Genomic DNA, 28,000 nt, shown 5'->3' on the forward strand with positions numbered 1-28,000 from the left:
TTTGTGGAATCCATGTAACTCAGAAAAGCAGGTCAGATTCCTAGAAATCCGAACTCTTTTGAATCCATTGCTGATGGCTCCTATGCTGCATGATAATGGAGGGAGGAGTCCGATGGAGCTGGTCTCTCGGGAGGGCTGATAGGTTAGCGCTGCTTCACTTCTCTCCCTCTGCTGCAGCCTGGGCTCTCCTCTCCCAACAGTTATTTGCAAATGGGGCAATATTACTGCACATTTACTCCAGCCCTTCAGCTAACGTCAAAAATGTTTTTCCTTTCTTTATCTTCTGTCCTGTTCTTCCTTTGGGAAGCTTTAAAAGGCAGTTCCAAGGCAGTCTTCCACACACACACACTGACTATGCCAAGAGACCTGGTTAACTGTAATGATGATGCAACGGGATCAATTTCAATTTATTGAATTTATATGCCATCTTTCTTCCATCATGGAACTCGTGGTGGCTACATATGGTTCCCAGGTGGTCTCCCCTCCAAGCACTGACCAGACCCAGACCTGCTTAGCTTCAGCAAGGCGGCTGCCTGATATGCCTTCACACTACGCCCTGGGATTGTATCATTGCAGAACAGCCTTCCTCAACCTGATGCCCTCCAGCCTGGTTAGACTACAACTACAACTCCTGCCATTCCCTGCCAGCACAGATGTGCATGCTGGCTGCGTATAATGCTGGCTGCATATCCCCATGCTGGCTGGGGATAATGGGTGTTGTAGTCCAACCCAGCTGGAGGGCACTAGGTTGGCAGAAGGCTGCCGCAGACCATAGTCTGAGCCACTGTGAAATGTGGAATGCAAAGGCAGCTTTCAGGGTGAGGGCACTACCCACATTTCGCTCTGGTTTACTTTCAAAATGAAAAATTAATTTATGGAATTCCATTAAGATTCAAATATGAAGGCTACCCAGATTTGCATACTTGCACATCCCTCCAGTTAAAAACCTAGGCCTTCATATCCAAACACCAACCTTGATGAAGGGCACAATCCTATGATTGTTTAGACAGAAAAAAAGTCCTACAACTCCCAGCATTCCCCAGCCAGCATAGTTGGCTGGGGAATGCTGGGAGTTGTCGGGTGTTTTTCTGTCTAAACAAGCATAGGATTGTGCCCTAAAACATTCAAATGTTGAGATGCCGACTCTTGGGTTGTCAAAAAAGGTCAGGCCATGAAGCAGACAGTCCTGGTTTTAAATACATCCCAGCAACCAGGACGGATTCAGCAACATAAAAATGCTTGTCAACTAGCATTTCAACAAATTACAACTCAACTCAACTTTGCTGTTGGGCAAAACAGCCCTACAATTCACCCCTCGACCTGCTACCACCCTGTGACGCTATTAACCCACATTTTCGTTATAATACACTCTGTATCGCTGTAAAATAGATGGTGGCCATGTTTATTGACTGCCACATCTGCAATTATGCAGTGACTCTTTTCTTTTAATGAATCATAAATGTTATGATAAAAGAAAATGCCCAGGGATTAGGGGCAGATTAGGGTAGTTTTCCTGATGGGTTGAACTACACCTCCCAGAATTCCCCAGGCAGAATCCCACAGCTGGCTGAGAGGTTCTGGGAGGTGTAGCCCAACACATCTGGAGGGAACCAGGTTGGGGAAAGTCTGCACTAGTGGGTAGGGTGGCCATTTATGCGTTGCCCCAAAAGAGTCAACATTCCCCCAAAAAAGAGGACAAAAGGGGGCAGATATGCATATGATTTGCATATGTATATCTACACATTTAGACATCATGACTAGAATTTAAATAGAAATATAGTACAGCTCACCCTAGTAGAGCACACTGCAATTAGGCAACCTGTGTGATCTTCCTGTTCGGTCTGCTGTCCAGGTGTTAAATGCAGATGGGCAACTTCAAGGCTCTCCGTGTTTATTGTGCATTATCGTTAAACCAGACATGGACTGCTCTTCAAATAGAGGACTGTCCTCTAAAGTAGGACACCTGGACATGCTACTTGGGGCTGCCAGAAGCAACAGAGACCAGCCTAGAGAGCAGAGATCATATTGCTGGGGAAAGACAAGGAACATAGGCCAAAAAGGTAAATGAGTCCAGTAAATGCAAGCAAACAAATTACAAAATACAGGGGTACCTATTCAGGAATAGGTTCCATCACTGGAAAGTTCGCACTGGCTGTATTTCACATGAACAAAATGCATGTAGCTGGGTTCTACTGGGAGAGGCTGGTGGGCCATCTAGTGAAGTTCTGTTGATTCCAGGTCTGGGCAAAAGCTATCTTGTCATCCACCGACTGATGACCATAAGCCAAATTCTGGGGGACTACTTAGCATCACTAGAAGTTGCTGAGCTTTCATCAAAGGTGGTGCTTACGTTCTTAAGCAAGAGTGCACTTAGCACATGCTTCCCTTTATGTACCCTTGCTCAGTGAAGTTTAACACACATTGGTGGATGATGGGGGTTATAGTTCAACACACGAGACAGAGGTCAGCCAGCGTCAGCTCTCCAAGGCCTCAGGCAGAGGTCTTCTGTTCCTGCTGGTCAGCATCATAGATGGTTGAGGATGCTAACAAAGAAAAGATGGGAAGGCACCAAATGCAGGAAAGGTGGCGAGGGGGGTAGGGGGCACCTCCAAGTACATAGAAATAGGTTTATTGAGCCCAGTGTATTTCTAATATAAATCCTTCTTCAATCAACTCAAGTCTTTGGTATCCAGCTGTTACAAAAAGATCCTGGGGACCTTCTGCAAGCGAAGAAAATACCCCCACACTGTGCAACAGGCCTCCGCCATCCAATGGTATCTATGCTTGTCATCAGTATTCTTAAATATTCACATCCGAACATGCGTGCACACACCAGAAAGCTCTGATGCGGTTGCACCTTACACCGCAACTCAGAAACACGGTTGCAAAATGTTGGTGGCTACTGAGTTCCCACAGCCGCTCCAACATTGAACAGAAAGCAGATTCATCCTTTTAATCGTATGTGGGAGGCTGCTTAGTTGCCTGTGGTGAGTGCACATTGCCTCCAGGTGATCAGAAACTTTACAGTGTTTAGTTCTCTGGAGCCACAAATGACTAACATTAATCACTGGTATGTGTTGACAGAAGAGTTAGCAGCTTGGGACTTCTTCCTAAGGGTGCATAAAGTCATACTTCTCATGAGACCACAACCCATTCTCTCACAGAAATTTTAACTGCTTCAACATTCACTGGAACACAAGTATATTTTTAAACATTAAATGAGACGTTTATCAATTTATAATAGTGTGGTTATTCTCTTGTATGTATGCGATGATGCAACTCTGGCAAGCTACTTGGGAAATTTGCAGAAAGAAGGATAGAAATCTGTAATATCTAATCCACTCTGTAAAAGCAATGGACAATTTTTTTATTGATTAAAAATTAGAGAAATACATGCAGTAAAATACAAAGTCAAAGAAAAAAGGCTGAATATTTTACATCTTTCATTAAAATCTACAGTACAACAAAATTGTGTAGAGGTTCTTGTTATATTAATACATCATCATCATCCTTAAGAATATCAACCAAGTTTAAAAAACAACAACAACTGATTTCTAGGTTCAAGTTCAGAATTTACCCAAAATAAAAACCCTCTGATCTGTAAGGGTAAAAAGGTTAGAAATAATTTCTTAACAAAAAAAAATCATTGGCACTTTTGAACCTCAAGAATGAAATAGTTACCTAGCAACTTTTAGTATCCCAAGCAAAAAAACAAAAACATACTACCACCAAGAGACATGTGCCTAGAAATCTAATAGCAAGAGTAGCTGAGGATCATAAAAAAACAAGGAAACAGCTAGCATGGATACTCTTGTCTGCTAGATCTGGGTTAGACAGAACCCGGAGTAAATAAATAGATACTGCATATTTTCACTGGATTCGTTTGAAGTCCTGCTCCAGTGAGAAGTACAATGAAGGTATGCACAGCATGCAGGCAAAAGTGAAGTAATACTGTACCAGAATAATTTGGTCTCCATGGCTGAAGACAGGGGTGGGCGATTTGGATGGAGCGGGGAGGGTACATTCTACTTTCCCCAAGGTTCCCCACCCCCACTGCCACCTGAGCTAAGCCCAGGATTTCCATCTTCAAGGGCTGGGACCTGTTTCAGCAACATGCCCCACCCAACCTTTTCACATCATCATACAAGGGGGTGGGGCTTGAGGCAAGCTCTGCCCACTTTAGTGACATGACATCACAGGCTCCAAAGGACTTCCTGTCCACCTGAAGCACGCAAGGGTTTCAGAAGTCATGATCACCATGGAGCCTCCGAGGGCCACTGCTATATCCATGTGGGGACCCCACTTCCTGGTCAGAGGCCCACCCAAAAGTTGACCAAGGACTCTCTACTGTTGGCTCTCCCATAAAGAGTTTCTTTTAAAAAAGATTTAAACTACCCACCAGCTTTCGTGAGTATGCAGCCCACAGCCTGCTCATATTATAAGCCCAGAAGCACAAGGAAGAAAAAATGGGGGGCTCTCAAAGGGGTGAGTAGGAAGCACTAGAACTTCCATCACATACACACAAAGCCCAAACCAAACTGAACTCTCTCTCTCTCACTCTCTCTCTCCATTACTATATTATCAAAGCTCTTCCTCTTTCACGCCCTTTCTTCATTTTGTCCCCACCTTTGTAGCAATTTTGCTTGTGACCTATTGGTGGTTGGAGCCAATATTAAACTACAGGCTTAAAAAATTATTTAAAACATGCCAATTTTTTTAAAGGATGCTTCCATAACTGCTCATAGAGAAAAATATATAAATATATTTTGTAAGAAGACTTAGAAAACAAAAGATCCCTACTGAATCCAATTTTCCCCACACCTACGGTGGGCCAGTGTGTACACATGACTGCTGGCCATCTCTTAAATCATAGTTAAGAGGTCAGATGTGGGATGCAAACTTGTACACTCCCTCCTGCTCCAAGCCCTCTCCCCCTTCTTGGCCTTAGTTCTGGTTTTGCAGGAACATTAATCAGGGTCCTTCTTAGTCTGAGCTTACAAGCCAGATTCAAAACCCTGGTCAAAAGCTAACTGTGGTTAAATCGGATCAGCTATAATACAAAACCATGGCTAAGGATAACAAAGGGAGGAGGAGGAAGAGGGGAATTCACATTGGAGAGAAAAGAGGGGCAAAAGGAGAAAATCTGTAAGCCAGCTCCCAATGTTTTAACCATGGTCCCCACTGAGCCTATTCTGTGCACATTATAAGGCAGCGGGCCAAAATGAGAACCTAATTCCATTTGTTTGGTATGTAAATTAATTACAAGCTGAATACAGTTTCATCGTACAAAATACTTCAAAGCCAAGCAGTGATACACAAAAGCCCCACTGTGCAAGGGGCTGTAGAGGGACGGTGGGGAGGAATCAACGCCATTTTATTATTCACATATTGCATTACAAGTGTTTCTTGTCTCAAACTAAAAAGTATAATTTATATGTAAAAATTCAAAAAATGGGGAAAAACACACTGCTGGATACTCATTTCCTTAAAAAATACTAAACATGAGCTATATTGGTTTCAGTTACATCATCTTAATCAAACTTTGACACTTGAGCTGAGAGTATAAAAAACAGTTTTGCAAATTCCAAGCAGTTAGTGCAGGAAGAGGGACAAAATTGTCCAGAGCTTAAATCTTGCCATGTATGTATCTACTGGCAATATTTTTATTGCTGTAAAAACAGAACAGGGGCAGCTCCATATGTACCAGTTTGTGTGGAAAAAGGAAAAGGACAAATGCATTTTTATCTTGTACACACCAATGAAATGTTCTTGGAGAATAAAACAGTCAGTAAAGATTTCAGTAGGAACACACATATACACACAAACAAACAACTTCCAATTGCCAGACCACATGATCAACTATTGTTCATAACGTCTATGTATGGAGAACATCTGGTTGTATGAATGGTCGTGCATCTATCCACATACATACCTACCTACCCTACAGGCTTAAACTACATCCATCAAACCTTGCAAGATTACAATACCCATACAGCCTAATTACAAGGGTCTCCCTTCACAAAATGGTTGCAGAGACAATCCCATGATGAGAAAAAATTATCTTTTGAAAAGACCCTGATAATTAATCTGCTGTTCTTAAAAGAATACTGGGAATTATCAGCTAGCATGCTAAGATGTTTTCATTTTTGGTCTACACATTCCTAGACACTCCATAGAGCTACAATTCCCAGGGGTTCCAGGGTCAGGACACACAACGGTTTTAAGGAGGGTTGAAAATAGTTTAGTTGTATAGTGTAGATACACCCTGCGGGCCCTTTCTCACACACTGTTACCCCTCAAATGATAATATGAGCAAGGCATGATTTGTGGGAACAGGGTAATCCTGATAACAGTATAACAAAATTCCTGGGACAGAAATTTTGGTTTTAGAGAACTTTTCCATGTTTAAGGAATATTCAGCAAGGGAGGCCCATCACATACATTGTACAAATGGATTGTAAAGAGTAAACAAAAATGTCATTTAGAAGAGACACCTGTGGTTTGCATGCCACGGGCAACCCCTTGCCCCCTTTTGTGTTAGGGGAGGAAGCCACCAACTGCACTATACAGCACCGGCCTCATGCATCAGATGAAACTCCACTCACTTCTCTGCCATTAGTGCTCCTCAGACTATGGCACTATAAACCGGGTATGATACGACGCCAGAAGTAGGCAGAGTTTCCCATGGTGCCCTAGAACAGCCTTCCCCAACTCTGAACCCTCCAGATGCTACCCAGGAGATGCTGGAGTTGCAGTCCAATGCATCTGGGGGGACAAGGTTGGGGAAGGCTGCTCTAGAAACATGTAGGAAAAGTGGCCTAGTGGGATAAGTGGCAACCTCTCTCTCTCTCTCTCTCTCACACACACACACACACACACACACACACAACGCGCACACACAAACCATGATGTTTTTCCATGCGTACAATAGTTTGCATTAAAGAGAAGGGCAGGGGGGATTAAGGCTAATCACAGGGCAAGCAACGCAATTTCTTTGCTGCCCTGGATCCGTTAAATAAGCTCCCTCAAAGGCTGCTAAACCAAAGGCTTTCACTCTTAAGACTTCAATAGGTTTACACAGTAATTCAGTACGATTTCCAACATGCTATAACACAACCTTCCCCAACCTGGAGCCCTCCAGATGTTTTGGACCTCAACTCCCATCAGCCCCAGCCAGCATAGCCAATGGTCAGGAATGCTGGGAGTTGTAATCCAAAACATCTGGAGGGCACTAAGGTGGAATAAGGCTGTTATAATGTCTTGCCACTGCTGTTTTTGTTTTGTTTTTTACCTGCAGTCCCAAAAGCAAAACAAACGCAGGTTAAACAACAACGTGGTCAAACAAAAATGATTCCATATGAAGCACAAAACAAACAAACCCATCACAGCAAGATAGTTGTTAAGAGTAGTGGAAGCCCTGTTTCGTACTCTCAGTAGTATGTCTGTTTTTTTTGTTTTGTTTTAAATAGTTAAGGCAATAATAGACTACAACCATGCGGGTGATGAGTGGATGGGTCTGCACGTCTGGGATGAAGGAAATGCAAGAGCTGCATGACAATGGATGAGAAGCTAATGTTCTTTAAGGGTGGCGGTGGTGGAGGACACTGGTGCTGGGAGACACTGTGATGCTACTCGGGAAACAAACAAGGTTCAAGCTTCTAAGAAAGGGGCCTGTAGTTTGGTTCTTTGGCAGTAGTGGTTTTGCTTTTAGGCCGACAGAAGCGCTCGAAAGCTGCACTCATGGGGGACCATCGTCTGGGAGTGTTGTTTTAGTTGATGCTGAGTTGGGCAAACCCAATGAGCTTGCTGTCGTCAGGGATATCAGAACCTTCAACACCAGACGCCTGAAAAAGAAGCAGAAGCGCAAAAACTGTAGGAGACATTATAAAGAGAAGAGAGAGGGCACAAGCCACCTTTTCAGGTTGCTTAATGCTCGGGAATTCTATGCAAAGAAAAATTCCTGCAACGTAAATTTACCAATTGCCATTTGCCCTTGTCAAGTAAGAAATTTTCCTCCAGGCCAGCAGGCAGGGGATTTTGTATCAGTTAGATGAGAATGTGTTCTTTGCACTACCCCCCATCCCCCTGGACTCCACCGAAGGACGCACTGGGAATTGTGACAAATATTCACAAAGTGATTAACACTGTGTGTGTGTGTGTGTGTGTATGGGGGGGTAGTAATTCTTGTGCAATTGTTTGAAGTTCTGTGACTGGAATAAGCTATGCAAGCTCCTCCATCTAGACCTTAAGATCTTCTGATGGGGTCCTGGTTTGTGATCCATTTTATAGGGAGGTGAGGCAGGTTTCCACCAGAAGTTAGGTACACAAATATTTCTTTAAAAAATTAAAAATTAAAATAGCTAAATGGGGCAAGATTGCATAATACTGGCTTCATTGGAATAGTTTAATTGGGGAAGAAATTCGGGTTAATATTTTGTACAAGGACTGAAAAAAAAAGAGTTGGGATTCAGAGATGTACATGAGGTCTGTAAAAGACAGGACTGGAGCCCACAAAGCATGGTTGATAATTGTGCTCAATTAAAACAAAAAAGTCCCACTCCCTAGCCACTGAAATCAGAACCAGGGTCTTTTCTATGCTCTGTACCAACGTTCCCAACCTGGATCCCTCCAAGTGGCCTGGACTACAACTCCCAGAATTCATGCCCATTGGCCATGCTGCCAAATGCTGATAGGAGCCGGACCATACCATCTGGAAGGCACCAGGTTTAGAGTGGTTCAGAGCAATCTGGTTTTAGGTTTCTTTCTGCAACTGTGAGGACTACAAACTTTTAAAGCAAAGATCATCAAGCTTTTGTTGAAACGTTTAGATTATGTGCAAGTGGCAATTTAGAGATACCAGATATGGTGCCAGGCCAAGGTTTTTGAGGGCCCTTGGGCAAGATACCCTCAGTGTGCCCCTTCCCTCAGTGAGTCCACCTTCTCACCAGCATTGTCACCACCTGCTTTTGCCCCTCATCCTCTCTTTCACCATTGCTACCACTTGCTTGCTTGACACAGAGAGCCAGTGAGCAAGTAAGCAGTGGCATCTCCTGCTCCGCCTTGTCACCACCATCGTTGTCTGGCCAGAACGAGAAGCAGGTAAACAAGCAGATTGCAATGATGAAAAGGAGAAGTTCCAGGGAGTTCTTGTCAGTTGGCCCCTGGTGGGGTGTGGGCCCTCGGCAGGTGCCCAACCATGCCTACCCTTGACGCCGGCCCAAACCAGATATGTGGGAAATAGCCCCCTCCCACACACCTCGCTGCTTTCTTACACACACACAAAACTGTTCCTGTTGCACAATCACCCCAGTCAATTACACAGACAGGGAGGAGAGCAGCACTGGTTAAAATCCTTAATACATACGGACCAGAGGGAAGCAATTCACTGAAATAGTGAGCAGTAAATGTTGTTTATTCCACAACACAGTTCAGGTCTGAACATTCTTTGCAGAGCAAAATTAAAAACACAGCTTGTCCTGCATTCCAACTGAGTTTTAAAGGAATTCATGGGGCAGAAAGAAAAAGGGAACACAGTGCTAGGCAGTGGGTAGGCCTTCCTAAGCTGGCAAGTGCTCCAAATTAGAAATACTCATCACTAACCATATGCTGGGCCAAGACAATCGGTTCAACTGCACTGTAGTGCAGAAGGGTGGTGGTGGTGCAACATTTTGTTGCAGTCCCGCTTGTATTCGGTAAATGGAGTCCTTTTGCCAGAGCTGTGTGAAGTTCTCCTGTTCAGCATTCTAGCCAACCAGCCATACCCTTTTCCAGGATACTCCATTCTGACCCACTCCCCCAACACCCAGCAGCCACTTAGCATGCTCAGACCTCAGTGGGTGGTTTGTTTTTGCCTCCTTAGGGATTTTTGTACTTCTGCAATCTTTTGGTTCCCCCAGGCATGCTGGATACCTCGCTCTTGTGTGTGGATGGTGCTATCTGGGTGGTTACATTAAGAGTGATTGGCACTCACTCCAAACATCACTGGGGATGATACTTTTGCCCTGCTTTTTGATCAGCTGGGTCCACAATTCCAAAGAGCTAAAAATAACTATATCATTAAAAAGAAAAGCACTAAGAAACAAAATCAGGATATCCACAACAGAGACCCAGCGTTCAACTAACCACAACTCAATTGATCTAAAAAATCCTATGAAAACAAAACTGTCTTGACCCACTGTGTATGAATTTACAGAGGAGAAATAAGTCTCCCACTGCACCCTATTAGTTTTGTTACGATTGTGTGAACCAACTGAAAGCAGATCCCAAGATCAGTGCAATAAATAAGTATACCAGATGCCCTAAAGAAACCTTGAGCAGAAGCACCCTCTTGCATAAACCGAATAAGGGGAAAAATAGTAAATACCAGTTTGAAAGTGACAGATCGGTTCGTCTGGGGCTCTTCCACAATTTTTTGTAGGTTGGCGGCAACTGAAACGGTACAGAAGGTGAACACACTTAAAGATGGCATATTAGAATCATAGAATAGTAGGGAAGGAAGGGGACCACAAGACCATCAAGTCCAACCCCCTGCTCAATGCAGGAATCCAAGTCAGAGCATCCCTGACAGATCTCATCTTGAATGCCTCCAGTGTGGGAGAGCCCACCACCTCCCTAGATAATTGGTTCCATTGTCGTACTCCTTGAACAGTCAGGAAGTTTTTCCTGATGTTCAGCTAGAATCTGGCTTCCTGGAACTTGAGCCCATTCTTCCGTGTCCTGCACTCTGGGATGATTGAGAAGAGATCCTGGCCTTCCTCTCTGTGGCAACCTTTCAACTACTTAAAGAGCGCTATCCTGTCTCCCCTCAGTCTTCTCTTCTCAAGGCTAAACATCCCTCCTCTGAACCCTCTCCAGTTTGTCTGCATTCTTCTTCAAGTGTGGTGCCCAGAATAGGACACAGTACTCCAGATGAGGCCTAACCAGTGCCGAGTAAAGAGGACCTAGTACTTTCCGGGATTTGGAAGCTATGCTTCTATTAATGCAGCCAAAATAGCATTTGCCTTTTTTGCAGCCACAAGCATATTCATTTACGAACGAGTCCCCCCCCCCCCCCCAATATTGTACAGGGATATACTGGCACAAGGAAGGATATTTGGTCCCTCCTTCTTCCTGGGAAGAAATAAGACAACTTGTACCCACAAGCCCAATGCAGGATTAAGAGGAAACTGACATTCTACAATATGAACTTTTACCTATTACTAAGTCTCTGCCATCCACAAGCCCAGCTGAGATGAGTTCTTGGGATACTCCATCAGCAGTATCTGGAAAGATCACAATTAAGAGACATCGTATTTGCATACAACTGGTCTAAAACAATTTAGATTTTAAACTGTGTAGGTAGTGGCCACCAATTTCTATTTGCTATTTGTTTTATATTATTCATTCATGTGTATTTATCGTAAGCTACCCTGAATGAATTGTATCCAGAAAAGGTGGGGGGATATAATAATTTGTTTAATTGAAAAGTGAGGTCCTGGCAAGCCATTTATCTGCAAGCTCTCTCTCTCTCTTCATCCCAGACTACATGGGATTTAGCTGTGATTGCTCATTTGGGAAGGAAAAGCCCTCTGTAAGGTTCTCAGAGGAGTCTGGATCCCAGCTCAAATTAAGCCCTGAGTATTATTCCTTCAGGATGTTTCTGAAAACATGGTAACTGCAGAAGTCCTGAGGTGGGAAACTCTTATCAGTTGCAGTTCTGATTCTTACACTCTGGGTGCAGGCCAACTTCCTCTTGCTTTCCACTACCCACAAGCAAAACAGCCTTGCAAACAAACTTCTAGCATCCATCATTCTCTCTGCTAAAACAACCTGACCCGTTAGTGATACATCTTCAGTCACTGTAGGCAATTGGAGGGGTTCCCTGTCTCTCCTGCTTATAACATGGAAAAGGAGTTCCCATCCCTCTGACTCACTAGTAATAGCTGTGGCCACTCCAATCCCATATTTAGAGATCACGGATTCAATTGTAGCTTTTTGCATGTGTTCTGGATGTGTCCTTCATCCAGCTATTCTGGGGTTACACCCCAAACCAGAAAGACATGGCAACATTAGCAGCGTGTCTGCAGTGGGTTTCTCCTGCCACCATCCCATCCAGCACAGTTCTGTCTCCCGCATTCCCCTCTTACCTCTTCCTGGGGTGAATTCAAATCGAATGTCATTGAGCTCTTTTTTTGAATTCCTGTTAGGGTAGAGAGAAATACAGGTTAGATTCTAATGGTTAAAAACAGCATTAGAAATGCAAACCCGTTTTTATTCTTGTGTTGAAGCAACGATGGTGAACCAGCAGGCTGGATGCAGCTCCAAACTAATTTAAGCCAGCCCCAACCATGTTACACCAAATTATAGTTAAGCAAGATAAAAAGTTTGCCCACAGTTTTGTTCATAAAAGGAAAGATAAACATTTTAAATATATGCATAAAACTGCATATATTTATAGGGGAATGAAATGTTATGTCTGAGTGCAGACACACTCTTTAAAGACCTTTAAAAGTTAGATGGCACCAAATGTATTACAGAGCCTGACCGCTTGTGATTGGGTCAATCTGCAGGGCAAAATGCACATTTGGTCCTTGAGCATATTGTGGTGCCCAGTAGAGGAGTGGACTGTCTCTGGATTAAAGTATCATCAAAGTTAGTTACTCAATAATCATAAAGAGATAAAATAACAGGCTAAACTCAGTTTGAAAAGGGAGTTCTTGATTCCACAGTCACTTGGTTGTAATCACAGAATGCCCTGAAAAATCCACAAACACAAACTTTATGTCTCCATCAGCAGGCCAAAGCCAGAGGGTGCATCTTTAGCTGACTAGTATTAAATGTGGCTGTAAAACAAATATATAGGATGTTGCTGTCGTTGTAGGCTTTGGCATGCTGAGAATTAAGTCTCTAGTCCTCTCAGTAGTAGAGAAAATGCAGAAACACAGACGTGCCTGGCAAAGGCTCAGAAACTAGAGGAGAGCAGAGAAGCAAGTGGGGCATTTGGAATAATAGGGCTCTGTCCTATTATATGATAGGGCTATGCCAAATACATAAACATCTGAATCAAAATTGGGTGGATGCGATTTGCACTGCAATTTGCAGTCTGTTTACTGCCAGAAATCTTTCACACTTCCTATTCTCCAAGGCAACTGGTGAATATGTGTTTGGCATGATGACATTACATTGCCACTAAGCCAGATATGGTTATGTGACAATGTCACAAAGCCAATTCAGAGTGAGGACAGGAAGCATGGCCTTATAGTCTGAATGAGTGCTCACTTTCATCTCTGTTCACAAACGCTCAACCCTACTGATACCTTGCCAGGTGTACGTGTGTTTGCTTCTTGTAGGGAGTGAAAGTGTTCACGGGAAGCACCCCCCCACCTCTCTTGGTTCAGCCATATTCTACAGTTCCTCCACAGAGCCTTCATGTTCTTTTTGTTTTAATTTAACCACCACAAGGCAACGAAATTGGAAGTAGTTAGAATATAATGTAGTTTCCCCTTTAAATTAACATTTAGTTAAATTTCCCAACACATAATAGATCATCCTTCCCCAACCTGGGGTCCTGCAGATGTGATGGACTACAACCCCCAACACACCCCAACCAGCAATGCCCATACTGGCTGGGGATGATGGGGTTCATAGTACAACACATCTGGAGAGCCCCAGTTTGGGGAAAGCATTCATAGATATTCAGAAGAATCCTCAGTCCGGTTGAAAAGCCCAGACACGAAAATCCTCCGCAGATCAAAGAGTCTTGCCGGACCTCCAGAAGTTGCTCTGGCGTCATACGTAAATTAACATAATGTAATGCAATCACAGTACTTGGGGGGGTGGGGAGTTCATGGTGCAGAGTCTTAGAAAGATTCTTTTGGTACAGAACAAAAAGCTCCCCTGGATCAATGCAGAGCTTCCCACGGTGGGTTGCTTGAGGAACAGTGAGAAGCTTCCAAGATGGATCCCTACTGTGACTCTTCTCAGTTTACAGGTGAGTAGAACAGAGGTCATACACGGCCACGGAAAATTCATGGGATTTTGAGGCCAGCTGTCTTGGTTCCAAGCCCCAGCCACTGGACCCACACACAGCCTCTCAAGCCAAGGCTAGCACTGAACAACAGCCTGGCGGTTAAACCTAGGTGGCATTCACCTGACGACACAACATGCTTACCTTAACCTTAGAACGAGGCTGATGGGGACTTTGGGTTCCTCTTGTGCTGGGGCTGCTGCAGGGGCAGGAAGTGCCTTATAAAAAAAGAGGAAGGGGCAATAAAAAAGAGGAAGGGGCTGGAAGTTTCTGTAGCGTCAAAATGTGGAAGAATCATAAAGAGATGACAGAAGAGAAACCTGACCGTTTCAAGCACCACCACGCAAAACACATGGGGTGGCACCAAGACAGACCCAATGAAAGATTATCTGGGGAGACCTGCTGGATGGATTTTGCTCAGTGTTTGATATATCAGCAATATTTGAAAGAATATTCAGGATGGGATCACTCCCTGCTGACCCCCCAACCCACCCCCCGACCCAAGTCAGATTGGCTACCAACACCAAGGGATTTATTTATTTATTTATTTGTCCTTGTCCCACAGTTCATGGCTTGATTTGTTTGTTTTAGTCTTTTGCTCTGAAAGCATTTCTTTAAAGTTTCCACTTTATTAAACCATTTCTCATGCTATATTTTTCAGCTCCCCCAGGATAGTACAGTGAAACCTAGCACAGCAGGAAGGAATCAGTGCAATAAAGAGCAAAACAAGTCTTCACTGAACTATGCAATGCTTTTTAGCAAGCCAAAAAAACAGTGTGTGTGTGGGGGGGAAATACAGTAAAATCACAATGAGTAAAGAAGCCTTTCTGAAGGGTACACACTTGTTGCTGGTGACACATTCTAATCTGGATGGAGTGCATTCAGTTATGTACCCTGCGGAGGAGGATTAGAGCAGCTGATGGATGGTTGCCTCTATCTGCAAGGAGGTGGGGGCAGTTCAGACTAGATGGCCTTTTGGGTCCCTTCTAGCTCTGCACTCATTTTAATGTAAGACTGCTGAGCCCCCTCCCAGCTATGATATCACTGCCCCCTCTCCTGGCTACAACATACACATTGCCAAAAAAGAGGACAAAATGATTTGCATAAAGTTTGCATAGGCTAATTGATGTGTAAATGCAAACTCATAATTACTATAATTTTGATAGAAATACAGCACATCATGATGCAGAAGACTGCGACCAGGTGAGCTGTAGGCCTACTTGGTCTGATTCCCAGGTGCTAACTGTTGATGGGTAAGTTCAAGGCCCCTGCCGCTCTCCTTTCTGAGAGTTTTTTCTCTTTAACCTGGAACTGGACAGGGCACTCCGTTTGAAAAGAGGGTGCCTTCAGATAGAGGGGTGTCCTCTGACAGGCCTTCAGATAGAGAACTGTCCTCGATAAAGATGCACAGTCGCTGTACCTCTGTGTCTTTAAGGGGAAGGGACCATAGCTCAGTGGTAGAGAACATGCTTTAGATACAAAAAGTGCCAAGTTCAATCCTGGCATCTCCAGTTAAAGGGATCAGGTGATGGGAAAGTCTTCAGACTGAGACCCCGGTGAGCTGCTGCCAATCAGAGCAGACACTACATGGCCACATGGACAAGTGGTCTGACCTGATGTATAAACCGGCTTCCTAGGCCTGAAGAACCTAGCAGATGCTCCTTCCAAAACTGCCCCAGAAGGCTCTGGGGCGGCCACATTTCTCAATGGGAGAGGTGCCTGCAAGGTTAGAACTGGTGCCTTGCCATATGATATACACAGAGGGCCTGGAAAAAGTAGGACAAGGGTCAGGTGCTGCCCACAAGTTGGCCACCATGACATAGGTCATGATGGGGATAAGCTTAGCAGGTCCCTGAGGGCCCGCTCTCTTGACCTACATAGTTCCCTGCTGACGTCTATGAGGCTACAGCTGTCCTATCTCACAGCTGCTGGAGAGCTGAACTGACAGTCATGGATATTCAGGGCTTGTTTCGAAACGGAGGCTGGGCCCTCAAGCATTTCATCGCTGGACCTGCACACAGAGAACATCTGCAGACCCTGTGCCAAGTAAGTGCTATTTAATTTTAGCCGCATGGAATCCAAGAAGGGCAGGTGCCAAAGTTTGTCTTCTAAGATTAATGTGCTGTCAGGAAAGGAACAGGAGCCCTGTGAGCTCAACGAGTTTATATATAGCCTGGCTCCAAAAACCATAAAAATGTTTCTAGGAAAAAGCTGAAGCCCTCAAGTGTTGCTCTAGCCACAAGCGCCGCCAAACAATTCCCAGCAGGCCTGTTAGAGGGATGGCAGGAGAAAGCTTTCCCGCCCCTTCCCCATGTTACGGGCCTCGCCCCAACTCCACGAACAGCCAGCCATCTCTTCATAGGTAACAGCTATCATCGCCCAGCAGCCTCAAGGCTGCCACGATTTGGCTCAACTGCAAGACATGCTCCAAGACGTCGCAAGTACCGGTTGACTTTGGAAGACATTTGCTCTGCGTAAGAAACCCAAGTTTGCTTGTTTTTCCTTCGCCGGTTACAGGCCCTCTGTAAAAGATGGGCCTTGCGTTAAACCACGCGTGGGCAGCTTGTTTGGTCCTACAACTCCCATCAGCCCTAGCCAGCATAGCCAAGGGTCAGGGATCATGGGAGTTGTAGGCCAAAGCATCTGGAGGGGCACAAGTTCCCAAGACTTGCATTAAACACTCCAAGTCACATCCGTAGATGACTTTGGGAGGTTGGGGTGGGAGGGGAAACAGCAGATGGTTCAAAGTGCTTTGGACGACGCAGCTCAGCAATTCTCAAAATAGCCCTGCAAAGTAGGCCAGTTCTTATCATGCTTTCCTCACAGATGGGGAAGCTGAGAGGAGAATGGCTGGGCTATTTAGTCCGTCCATAGCTCAAGTGACATTTTGACCAGGGACTTTGCGGTTCACAGGTCATTCTCTTAGGCTCGCAAAAAGAGGTCACACGTGCATGCACATGTTTTACACCCAAATGTTGCACATCTGGAGATGCCATGGGTTGAACCTAGGATCTTCTGCATGCAAAGCAGGCACTCCACCACTGAGCTACGGCCCCTCCCACATCCCCAACACCTCTGAACAGAAAAAGGGGTGCATTTTTCACTTGTCGAGATGAGGAAAATGGGGTCCCATATTGCAAAAAACCAGCCTGGAGAGCGTGATCTTTAGCTGAAAAATGACAGGAGGGGAAAGGGTTAAGTGCCTCTGCCCATGTGCCCTTCTGACCAGGCAGCTTTGGGTTCATTCACATGCCACACATAAATGGGGAAGAATAACTGAACGCCATGTAACATGTAGCTCAAGACTTAGGGAGGACACCAAGTCTAGGAAAGTTTCCTGGCTCCCTCAGGTATCACTGGTTCTCATTTGCATCCTGCAGGAGCCTGTCAAAAGAAGCGTTCCGGGACATTTCCCCCACTTGGTGGTGGTGGGGAAGCAAAACACACAAGCCTCAACACAGGAACACAGGAAGCTGCCGTATACTGAGCCAGACCAGGGGTCCATCTAGCCCAGTGTTGTCAACACTGACTTGCTCTTCAGGGTCTCAGGAAAGAGTCTCTCCCAGCCTTACCTGGAGATGCCAGGGATTGAACATGTGACCTTCTACTTGCAAAACAGGTGCTCCAAACCACTGAGCTACGGCCCTTCCCATATCCTCAACACCATGCCTGCCCTCACACGTAAAAACAACCACAACCTGTTTGTCCACACCCAGGGAAGGTTTCAACCTCCAGCAGGTGTTTTACGATTTCTGCTTCCTTTCCGCTCGGAAATCCAGTGAGCTTTCTCCAGAAGTGCCTGGCCTTACCTGCGCTGCTGGAGGAACTGCTGCAGGTGCCTGAGAAGCTGGAGGGGGGACAGCTGGAGAAGGCTGCGCAGGTGCTTGCCCCACAGGCTGAGGTAGTTGAGCAGGAGTCTGGGCTGGGACATGGAGCAAAGGGCCCGTGGGCTCAGCTGATGGAAAGAGCTAGGTGTTTAAAAAATAAAAATGAAATCTGTGAGTTTGGGTGAAAGACAGATGGCCCCACATCAACTGTCTCAAGCCAGTTTGCCAAAATACTGACAAAGTGTTTCTGCTGAAGCAAAGATATATGTTTATGATTCCCAGCACTTGAACACTGTCAGGGGGCGTTTCACCTCAAAACACAAGTATTTAAACCTCCTCACAAGCAGCTAATGCATTCGACACTGCCGCGTCCTCGATGGAATTACATCATTTTGAGCTGCTCCGTGGCAAAGGTCCTCCTCACCATATTCCTTGTTCCCAGGAACTCTCATGCTAGCCCAGCTGTTAGGGGGACCCTTCTTTCTTGGCCTTGCTCCCACACGCAGCTGGTTGGCTATGGTGAGAACACAATGTCAGCGTGGTGTAGTGTTAAGAGTGCTGGACTGGGACACTGGGTTCTACTCCCCATTTGGCCATGAAGCTCACTGGATGACTTTGCGGCAGTCACTGACTCTCCACCTAACCTACCTCACAGGGTTGTTGTGAGGATAAAATGGAGGGGAGGAGGATTATGTACGCTGCCTTGGGCTCCTTGGAGGAAAAGCATGATATAAATGTAACAAAGAAAAAAGCTGAACTAGATAGGCCTTTTGACTGATTCAGCATGGCTCTTCTTACGTTCTCCTCTTGACCTTTTAACAGCAGCTTAGCCCTGTTGCAAGAGCTCCCTGCCCTCATCCTAAAACCTCACAAGGTTTGCTGGACTTACCAAGATAGGATCCAGCCCCATTATTCAGGAGATGAAGATGATACTCGTCTTTCCACCATGGTACCTCACAACCTCTTCCCTTGCCTTGTGTCCTAGACAGGGCCCACCCTGAACGATTGTCGGCATCATTTAGTGCTAGAAGACTTATTACAAACCATAATTCAAAAATATTGTAACTTGGCTGCTGTAGCTTTTGCTCAAGACAGGGAGAGACACGATAGAGGTGTACACAAATATGCATGGTGTGGAGAAAGTGGATAGGGAGACATTTCCCCCCCTTTCTCATAATATTAGAACCCGAAGGGGTCATCCCACGAAGCTGATTGGTGGGAGATTCAGAACAGATAAAAGGAAGTACTTCTCCACAAAGCTCACAGTTAAACTTGGGATTTGCTACCACAAGATGTAGTGATGGCCACCAAATTGGATGGCTTTAAAAGAGGATTGGATAAATTCCTGGAGAAGGCTATCAATGGCTACTAGTCCTGATGGCTATATGCTACCTCCACTATCAGAGGCAGTATGCGTCTGTATTTCAGGTGCTGGGGAACATGAGCAGAAGGGTGCTACTGCACATACATCCTAGTTATGGGTTTCCATAGGCAGCTGGTTAGCCCCTGTGTGACTAGAGGGAACCTTGGTCTGACCTTAGTAAGGCTTTTGTTATGTTCAAGTCACAACTGCTTTGCAAAATTGCACATCGCATGTACTTGTGTATAAAATACTGCCTGTAATTACTTTGTCTTAACAACATTTATTTTACTATTTTAAAATTTGATCCTGCTTTTAAAATCAGCAGTACTCAAAATCGGTAGATCAACATTTTGTTATCTGTGTGTGTGAAAACCACCTTGCTAGCGCTATTAAATTGTTTTGCAATACTTGGTTATAAATAAATATTCAAAAAAATAATTAAAAAGTCAACCCAAAGCTGTTATGCTAGCAACTATTATGAAAAATGTTGTCTTACTATTGAGTGCTCATAAAGATCTTGGCACTTTCCAAAACATAAAAATAAAAGACAAATCCTGCCTGGAGACTTACAACGTATGGTGCTTGATTAACAACTTACCTCAGAATTCTGTAATGATTCTTTCACTCTGGGAGACTAAAAGAGGAAAATGAACAGCTGTGATTAGCATGCAGTGCCAGAACAAACCTCATGTTGGAGAAAAATATTGAAAATTATGACATTTTATGGACAACGTTATATTTCGTTGTGTCAGGAATCACACATTTCCTCAGCAAACGTATAAGCCCAAACCTGTGTCTTCCAGGTACACTAACTACAGAAGTGGGGAGGGCATTTGCAAGGAAGAATTGGCAGTCAGGGAGTACTAAGCCCTCCTCCCTACAGCCCCTTATAACATGGAGTTCTATTATTGTATTTTGTAAACTACGCCTCAGTGCCATCGTTTGGGGAAGGGGCGGAAGGAGAGAATGGGAAATGTCAATAAGAAATAAATAAATACCATCACTTTTCATAAGAAGGTTCTGTGAATGGTTGGAATGTCAGAGCCTTTAAGAAGAGAACTGTGAAAATCACTGGACCTGGGCTCTCTGATTTAGAGGGAAGGGGGACGCAAAAAAGCCCATGAGAAGGCAATGCTTCTTCCAGGGCCTGTAATTGCCTTCGGTTGGAAGGGTCTTACTTCTATCCCTCGGGGACTTAATACTTAGCATTTATATTGTTCTTTCAAATGTTTAAAGCAATCTATTGCAATCCTTGCAACAACCGTGTAATATAGGTGAGTATTACCATCCCATATTGTGGAAGTGGGGCTGAGCACAGTGTCACTTGAGGTCACCAAACAAGTTCACAGCAGAAGCAACATTCGAACTGGGGACTTCCTGAATCTGGAGCTCCATCTCTCAGCCACAACAACACTACACCGACTCATGATTAAGCCCCAAGTGCATCATATAAATGTGACACGCATGCGCAACAGTGTGCCCCCAAATGAGCAAAAGCTGCTTAAAATATCCACATACTACAATCTTCATTTTAATCGTAGTTTCCTGACACAAGATCTTTAAACTGCTGAGATCAGATATAAGGATGAGAAGTGAAGATTGCCATGGGGGCAGGCGGGATAAACTGACTTGCTATTGGTTTTGAATAATTAATAATACTTTTTGTTGGCACATTTAAGATCCTACTGAGTAAGCAATATATTGGCCATGTCTATGAATACTAAACAGAGGGCAAGCTCCCTTTCAGAGAGAGATTCTGCTGTCCTTGGAAGATTTCAGGGCTTCTGTGTAACTGGTTTAGATTTATATTTCAGCCAGAAGCATCCCCACAAAAAAACCTTGAGCTCAAAGGTTGGAGGGAGCAACTGCGGGTATATTTTAAATGCAACAGACGGATCAGAACCACAAGGCACATCACTGGTGTTCTGAGCAGTCCCTAGCCACGTGGAAAAGCAAGGCATCAGGACAATTAAATCAGACGAGAACTGGTCATTCGTTATCTTCATAATGTTGTCATGGAGGATCCTAGATCCCTAGAGGACCATGTTTACCCACAGATCTTCAGAAAGGTTACATGGAGAGGAAGCAGTATAGTGCACTGGCCACAGCACTGGGCTGGGATGTTTGAAGAACAGGCCACCACTCAGAGCCACTTCATGAAGATGCAGTAAACATGACTCCCTACTACTGTTTCCCACAGTGAGCACACAATGTGAGTGTCAGGATTGGGGCCAGGCTTTAACTACATGTAAACTACAGGTTTCTGAGTCAGATTCAAAGGCGGAGCTAGAAAAAGCCCATCTGGGACAGAGAGCGGGGGAGGAAATTCCCCAAGACTCTCCAGGAACCAGCAAAGAAACATCCAAGGGGCTTATTGAGCAAGAGGCCATCTTCCCCCATCCCCATGGGAACCCAGCCTCTGTTGGAGGGGGAAGAAGCACCAGAATTGACAGATACCGGAGCCCACCGCCAAGTTAACAGGTGGAGCCGAGAGGAGGTGGGAGGCGTTCTGCCAGATTGGATGCCAGTCAGAAGTTGGGCTGGGAGGATCCTCCCTGAAGGGAGGAGCCCAGAAAAAGCCCAATGAGCACAGTGGGAAACCCATCCATTAGCTGAAAGGCAACTGCCCTGCTTTAAGTAACTCCCTTAATAAAAACCCTATTTAGCTAATTCGGTCCAGAGGACAGCTTCCAGCCTTTGAGGATGCTACAGGTGTGAAGAGGCGCTGTTAACCTAATAGAAGAGTTTGTGGATTGCACAGCCGGTCTCTGTTGCCTCACTCCTCCACAGGAGGGCTTGGAATACCTGACAGTGAGGAGGGCAGACAAGCATACTTCAGTATACACAGGACCTGCGCTTTATATGTTTGCTGTCAGAAACAGCCATGCAGCCATGGCTAACACAATTATGAGAGAAAGTATCAAAAGACACACTCATCAGGTGGCCCTGGGCGAGTCAGCACCTCTGACCATAAGCAACCAAACCTATGAGGCTGGTGGCTCCGTTGTCAGTGGGGTGGTAAATCCGCTCCGGGTTTCACTCAGAACCAGTCAGAACTTTAAACGAGCTATCCAAGGCACTTCCACACCTTGGCTAGGTCCTTTAAAGTTCTGACTGGTTGTGACTGAAACCCAGAGCAGATTCACCGCCCCACTGACATCACAGCCACCAGCCTCCACTGGAACAGCAGGATGCAAATTAGGCAGATAGAGGAGCACTACTGCTGAATACACATGGAGAAGCTCTAGCAGAATCCCTGCAAAGAGTAATCCCATAAGGCAATGGCCTTCCCCACCAAGCTGGCTGGGAATCATGGGAGTTGTAGTCCAACACATCCAGAGAACACCCGGTTGGGGAAGGTTTCATTATGCCCTGAAGCAGCCCAATGTCTTCCTTCATCTCCCCTCTCTTGACAGGCTGGGCCCAGCCCCCCGCCTCCCGTCCCCCCAACTTCTTCTGCAGAACTGGTGTAGCCGTTTCGCTTTGTGCCTCAGGCCAGGCTGTCACAACCATTTCTGAGGTAGAAAAGCTACCACAAAGGGCTTCATCTGCACCCTTCCCTCCACACGCCTCATGGAAGCAACCCAAGTGTTAAGATGCCCTAAGAGCTACTAGCTTAACTACTGTGATGCCAAGACTTTCAGTGTTAACCTTGTGAGGGGTTCTCCCAACAAAGTGTCTTTTTGTCATATGAAAAATGAAGGGAATTCTGCTTCAGAAATGGCTGTGTGGGTCAGCCCTGCAAATCTCTTAGGCAGCAAGCAATGTTTTCCTCTCCTCCCCGACACAATTTCCTGAGAAATGCTCTTGCAATCCCAGCAGGTTGGTGACTGGATCCTTAAAGTGGTTCTTACAGTGGTGACCTCCTTTCAGTTTCATGCTAATTTTTAGAAGGCAACTAGTTAAAACGGTTGCCCACCCTGAGCTGTGAAATTGCCGCTTTGCCTTCTTCACTCTCTTCATCTAGTTCATCATCGCTCCACTCCCAGCCTCCATCTTCTGTCTTATGAAGACGTCCGCTAGAGCCCGGAACTCTCCGGACCTGTAATGCAATAAATCCAAAATTAAGCGACTAACGGGGCAATACTAATCATGCGTTACTGGAAATAAGTCTAATTGTTTCTTCTATGGGGCTTGCTTCCAGGGAAATGTACAGAGGATTGCAGCCTAAAATGAAACAAGCCAAAACACTTTGGTACATAGGGAATTTTGCACAGGCTCTGGAACCTTGCAGGAAAACTAGCAATTACTCATTCTGCCAAAGATTATAGCTGTTTGAATTTTTAAAAAACTACATCTCTGAGATGGCTGCGGAAATGTCCTGCAAAACAAAGCAGTTGGTGTGGATACAGGAGCACCTGTGGCTAGCATGGCAGCTCTGTGCCCAGGTTTTTCAGGAGGGTGTCCAGGAGGGTGTCCAGGAGTGCATTTGCGCAGCTGAGGCTAGAGAGCCAACTATGCCCATTCCTAAAGACATCTGACCTGACCACAGTCACGCATGCCTTAGTTACATCCTGTTTGGACTACTGTAACATACTTTACCTGGGGCTGCCTTTGAAAACTGTTCAGAAACTTCAGCTGGTCCAGAATGCTGCGGCCAGACTGTAGCTGGGGCTGGTTACAGCGAGCACGTGACTCCCCTGTTGCAACAGCTTCACTGGCTAGCAGTTGCTTTCGGGGAGAATTCAAAGTGCTGGTTATGAACTAGAAAGCTCTATACAGCTCAGGTCCAGGCCATTTGAAAGACCACTTTCTCCCATACAAGCCTGCCTGGTTCTTAAGATTGTACGGAGAGGCCCTTCTTGTGAGACCGCTGCCTTCAGAGGCACGTTTGGTGCCGATGCGAAAGACAACCATCTCGGTGGCCACTTCCTGGCTGTGGAACTCCTTGCCGAGGGAGGCTAGGCTTGCTCCCTCTTTGACGTCCTCCTGCCAGCAGGCAAACACCTTTTTATTACTGTGGGCCTCTGGTGTGTAAGTGGGTCTGTTGAGTTGGATGCTGTTTTTGCTCTATTATTGTTTTGTTTTTAATTGTGTTTGAATATATTTGTTGTATTATTGTTTTTATCAGGTTTAAGACCAGGTACAAATCAAACAAACAAACAAACTTCTGTGCCTGGCCATTATTACATGTCTCTTATAGCCTGTGCCCTACCTCCTCTAACCATATATTCCCCCATTATTCATTTTCCTGTGCCTTTCATTCTGCCAACCCACACTCCAGGGGTGGGGAGATGGGAATTTCATCCCAAACCCCACTAACTCAAAATATGTTTAAAATGAAGCATGGAAATGGAGAACACTTTCCATACACTACTATGCATATCTTTAGTGCAGAGATTTCCTCCTACTGATCAACAGGGCTGAGTGTTAAAGGGCACACTGACTCATTTTTTAGGCTATTTTAGTTCTGTTGTGATACTGTAAATAGGTAACAGAAATTACAAAAAATACTGAATATAGGTAATAAAGCAGCTGTTCCTTCCAATGAGGTGATGGCTTTTGTATATTACACTGCAAGTTCTCAGGCTTCAGCTGGTTCGCCAGCTACAGCCTCTCCTGGGCAGGGATAGCTTGGCCACAATGGTACAGGCACTAGTAACCTCAAGACTGGATTACTGCAAAGTGCTCTACGAGGGACTGCTCCTAAGGCTGCTCTGGAATCTGGAGCTACTGCAGAATGCAGCAGCTTGGCTGTTGTTGGGAGCTGCCCCTTTTCAGCATGCAACTCCTTTGCTGAGGGAATTGCACTGGCTGCCTATTCACAACCAGGCCAGGTTTAAGGTTTTGGTACTAGTGTACAAAGCCCTAAACAACTTGGGACCAGAATATCTGAGAAAGCACCTTCTCCCTTAGCAACCTGCTCAGTCACTGGGGTCATCAGAGGACATGCTCCCAGTGGTTCCATATGGATCGATGGCCTGCTTGGAGTCCACCTGGAGAAGAGTCTTCAGTGTGGTGGCTCCCTTCCTGTGGAACTCTCTGCCTCTGGAGGTCAGGCAGGCGCCAACACTGGGCTGCTTTTGGCACCTCCTGAAAACAGCTCTTTTCCAGGAAGCCTTCCTTGGTTAACCAGCCTCGGTTTTGTTGGCACTCTGTTTAATAATTTTAATATCATGTTTCATTCTTTTTACCTTTTGTTCATTTTATCTCTTGTTATTCACCGCTCTGGAATCTGTTTAGATGTAGAGCGGCATACAAATGTTGTAAATAAATAAATAATTTCAAGATGGTGACCATGTTGTGATCTGAATGATTAATTGATCAGTTTTAAAGGCAAGTGATTAAACAACCAATTCCGTAGCAGGGCTGCAGGCTGTCAGGATTCCTTTTGCCCCCACCTGACTTCAAACATGGAAACAAACACAGACAAGAGGCTTCAGTCTGCAGCTTTTAATCCATTACTTCACAGGGTCATACAGATGCAAATTCTCAGTGACTCTCAAGTCTACAAGGAAATGCCTTCGGGGGTTCAAAAGGTTGCCTGCCATTTGAAGAGGAAGGCGGTCTCACTACCCTAACTTGGGGAGGGGGAGGTCTCTCTCTCTCTCCTGAGGCTTCTAAGTGCAGCTTTTCATGCAAGGCCAATCAGGTAGACAGTCTTAAGTTCTGCCTCGTCCTTCTCTCTCTTTGCTCTGCACCTGGCGTCTATTACATCAGACTCCCCAAACCCCACCTCCCCCTGTTCGCTATCTCTCACGGGGGGGGGGGTGAAGAGGGACACTCATCCTCCGCCAGCTGGACCTCTGAAACCTGAGGAGCTTGCATAGTCACGTCTGGACTGCCCTGGGAAAATACCTCCCCCATATCTGGCGGTTCTCCTTCAGAATCTGAACTACTATCCCACTCCCTGCACTCAGAAAACCCCGACACAGACTAGTGTTGCACTAGAGCCCACGACAGGGTAAGCAGGCTGGCTAGACATGTGAGTAGTGGAGGGCATAAACACATAAGAGAAGAGGCCAGTTCAAGACCTCTGACAGAGAAGGGTCATCAGAAGCATGGTACACCAGTGCAGTAGTATCTGCACCAGCTCCTGATTGCTTTCTGGGTTCAATTCAGGGTGTGGGTGACTACCTGAATGCCCTAAACAGCCCAAAATACATCTAAGCATCCGCCTCCATCCTTATGTTCCACAGTGAACTTTAAGACTGATGAGGAATACCACCCTCTTAAGGTTACTGTCTAAATGCCAAGTGAGGACTACAAGGATACACAGAGAGGCAATCTTAATTACTGCCCCTCAAATCCTGAATTCCATTCCCCTGGAGACTCCCACCCAACCCTGGGCCTAGATCTCTCATGGAGGCAGAGTAAAAGCTTTTTATTCGAACTGGCTTTGCAGATTTCCACTTTAGCCCACTTTTACTAGTACCTTTTTGGCTCTTTCAGTGATTGTTGGGGCTCTCTGCAGCATTTTTTCTTGTAAAAATTCTTTATTCTGGAAAATAGAAAAGAAAAATTCAAATCATCGCCTTCTGTCTCCTGTTCTTCAAAAGGCCATTGTTTTGGCTCAAGCAGTATTTCTTGGCAAGAGTATTTCTGGGGCAGTGGTGGGAGTATCAAAATAGCTCTCTAGTTGCTTGAAATAGAATCAGAACACCCTTTGAACAAGTCAGAACAAGTCTTGGGAAGCCAACATATTAGCATCTTCTTAAGAGCAGTATCAGTCTATAGCTACTCCGCTCCCTGGGAATTAGCAAGGGGGGTGCTGCAAGATTTCACCTTCACCCCAATACCCTTCAACATCTATATTCCACTTTTGGAACACAGCATGTATCAACTTAGATTAAGGCGTGAACAAAATCCTGGCAATACACAACTTTATTTTTTCTTTTCCTTCAAATACAGGAGTAGTAGTAGATTTCCTGAATGGGAGTGACCAAAGCAGAATCACAACACAACAGAAGAATTAACATGGACTGGCCTAGTGAAGTGAATCACCCTGATCTTGTAGGGTCAGTTGCATATTCTGGAGTTGCTCCTCAACTGGACATTCCACTAGATTCTCAGGCGGCACCTAGGCTAGGAGTATACCCCCTTTTTGAGGAAAGCATCCCAGCCACTGCCATCCACGTTCTGGTTAACTTCCTATATGAGCTACCATAATGTGCTGTACAATCTGCTATCTTGAAGGTAGAATGGAAGCTGCAGCTAGAACAGAATGTTGCAGCTCATTTATGAACAGGGTTTGGCAGTATGTTGGGCGATCTGCACTGACCTCCTGACTGCTATTCAAGGTTTTGGTGTTCATGTTTAAAGCCCCAAACAGCCTGAGTACTGTGTGTCGGCAGGAGCATTTGCTCCAATATGTACCTCCTAGCTCTTTACAAACTGCTGGAAATCTTGCTGCTGAGGGGGAAGTAAAACCTGGAGTGCTCATGGCAGGGCCTTCTTTTTTGAAGGCCCTGCCATGAGGGCCTTCAAATTGCCACTACATGTAATTAAATTCCATGTAATTGCCACTACAATTTTGGAATGTTTCCCAAGGAGTCCCAGACTACCTCCTTCAGGAGAAAAGGCTTTTCTATTCCTTAATGTCTTTTAAGTGGTTTTAATTTCTACACCACTGATTCCCATTTTGCTTTAGTTTTGTTTTTGTTTGTCTTATGTACTTTTACATAAGACAAACAAAATAGTTATGTACAAAAGTACATAACTATTATGTACAGTTAATAATGTATTCTTATTAACTGTAAATTGCCTTGAGAGTTTAACAATTCTCAATTCAAACCAAGCCAAATCAAGCCAAATCTGGCAATGACTTTCAGCACAGCAGTTTCATATTCCAGGGATCCTGACTTC

The 28,000-nt window shown here is 45.1% G+C and overlaps 1 protein-coding gene across 3 annotated transcripts in view; it reads right to left on the reverse strand.

Annotated features, from left to right (window-relative positions):
* Positions 1-3,329: 3,329 nt before the first annotated feature.
* OXSR1 (oxidative stress responsive kinase 1) overlaps positions 3,330-28,000 on the reverse strand; it is a 118,557-nt gene continuing 93,886 nt past the window's right edge. For 2 of the 3 annotated variants that reach the window (XM_084859417.1, XM_084859419.1), the window contains 8 exons: positions 26,571-26,636; positions 23,115-23,237; positions 19,794-19,829; positions 17,815-17,973; positions 14,150-14,223; positions 12,126-12,178; positions 11,193-11,261; positions 10,101-10,428 (listed from right to left, as the gene is read on the reverse strand). In XM_084859417.1, the coding sequence (XP_084715543.1) occupies positions 10,187-10,428; positions 11,193-11,261; positions 12,126-12,178; positions 14,150-14,223; positions 17,815-17,973; positions 19,794-19,829; positions 23,115-23,237; positions 26,571-26,636 (822 nt within the window). In that variant the 3' untranslated portion in view covers positions 10,101-10,186. Of the gene's footprint in view, positions 7,845-10,100; positions 10,429-11,192; positions 11,262-12,125; positions 12,179-14,149; positions 14,224-17,814; positions 17,974-19,793; positions 19,830-23,114; positions 23,238-26,570; positions 26,637-28,000 lie in introns of those variants that run through there. The other variant, XM_084859418.1, reaches the window with a different exon arrangement.

The sequence above is a fragment of the Heloderma suspectum genome, chromosome 5 (assembly GCF_057233095.1).
Source record: "Heloderma suspectum isolate Gila_16-S chromosome 5, 16-S_ref, whole genome shotgun sequence".
Taxonomy (NCBI): Eukaryota; Metazoa; Chordata; class Lepidosauria; order Squamata; family Helodermatidae; genus Heloderma; species Heloderma suspectum.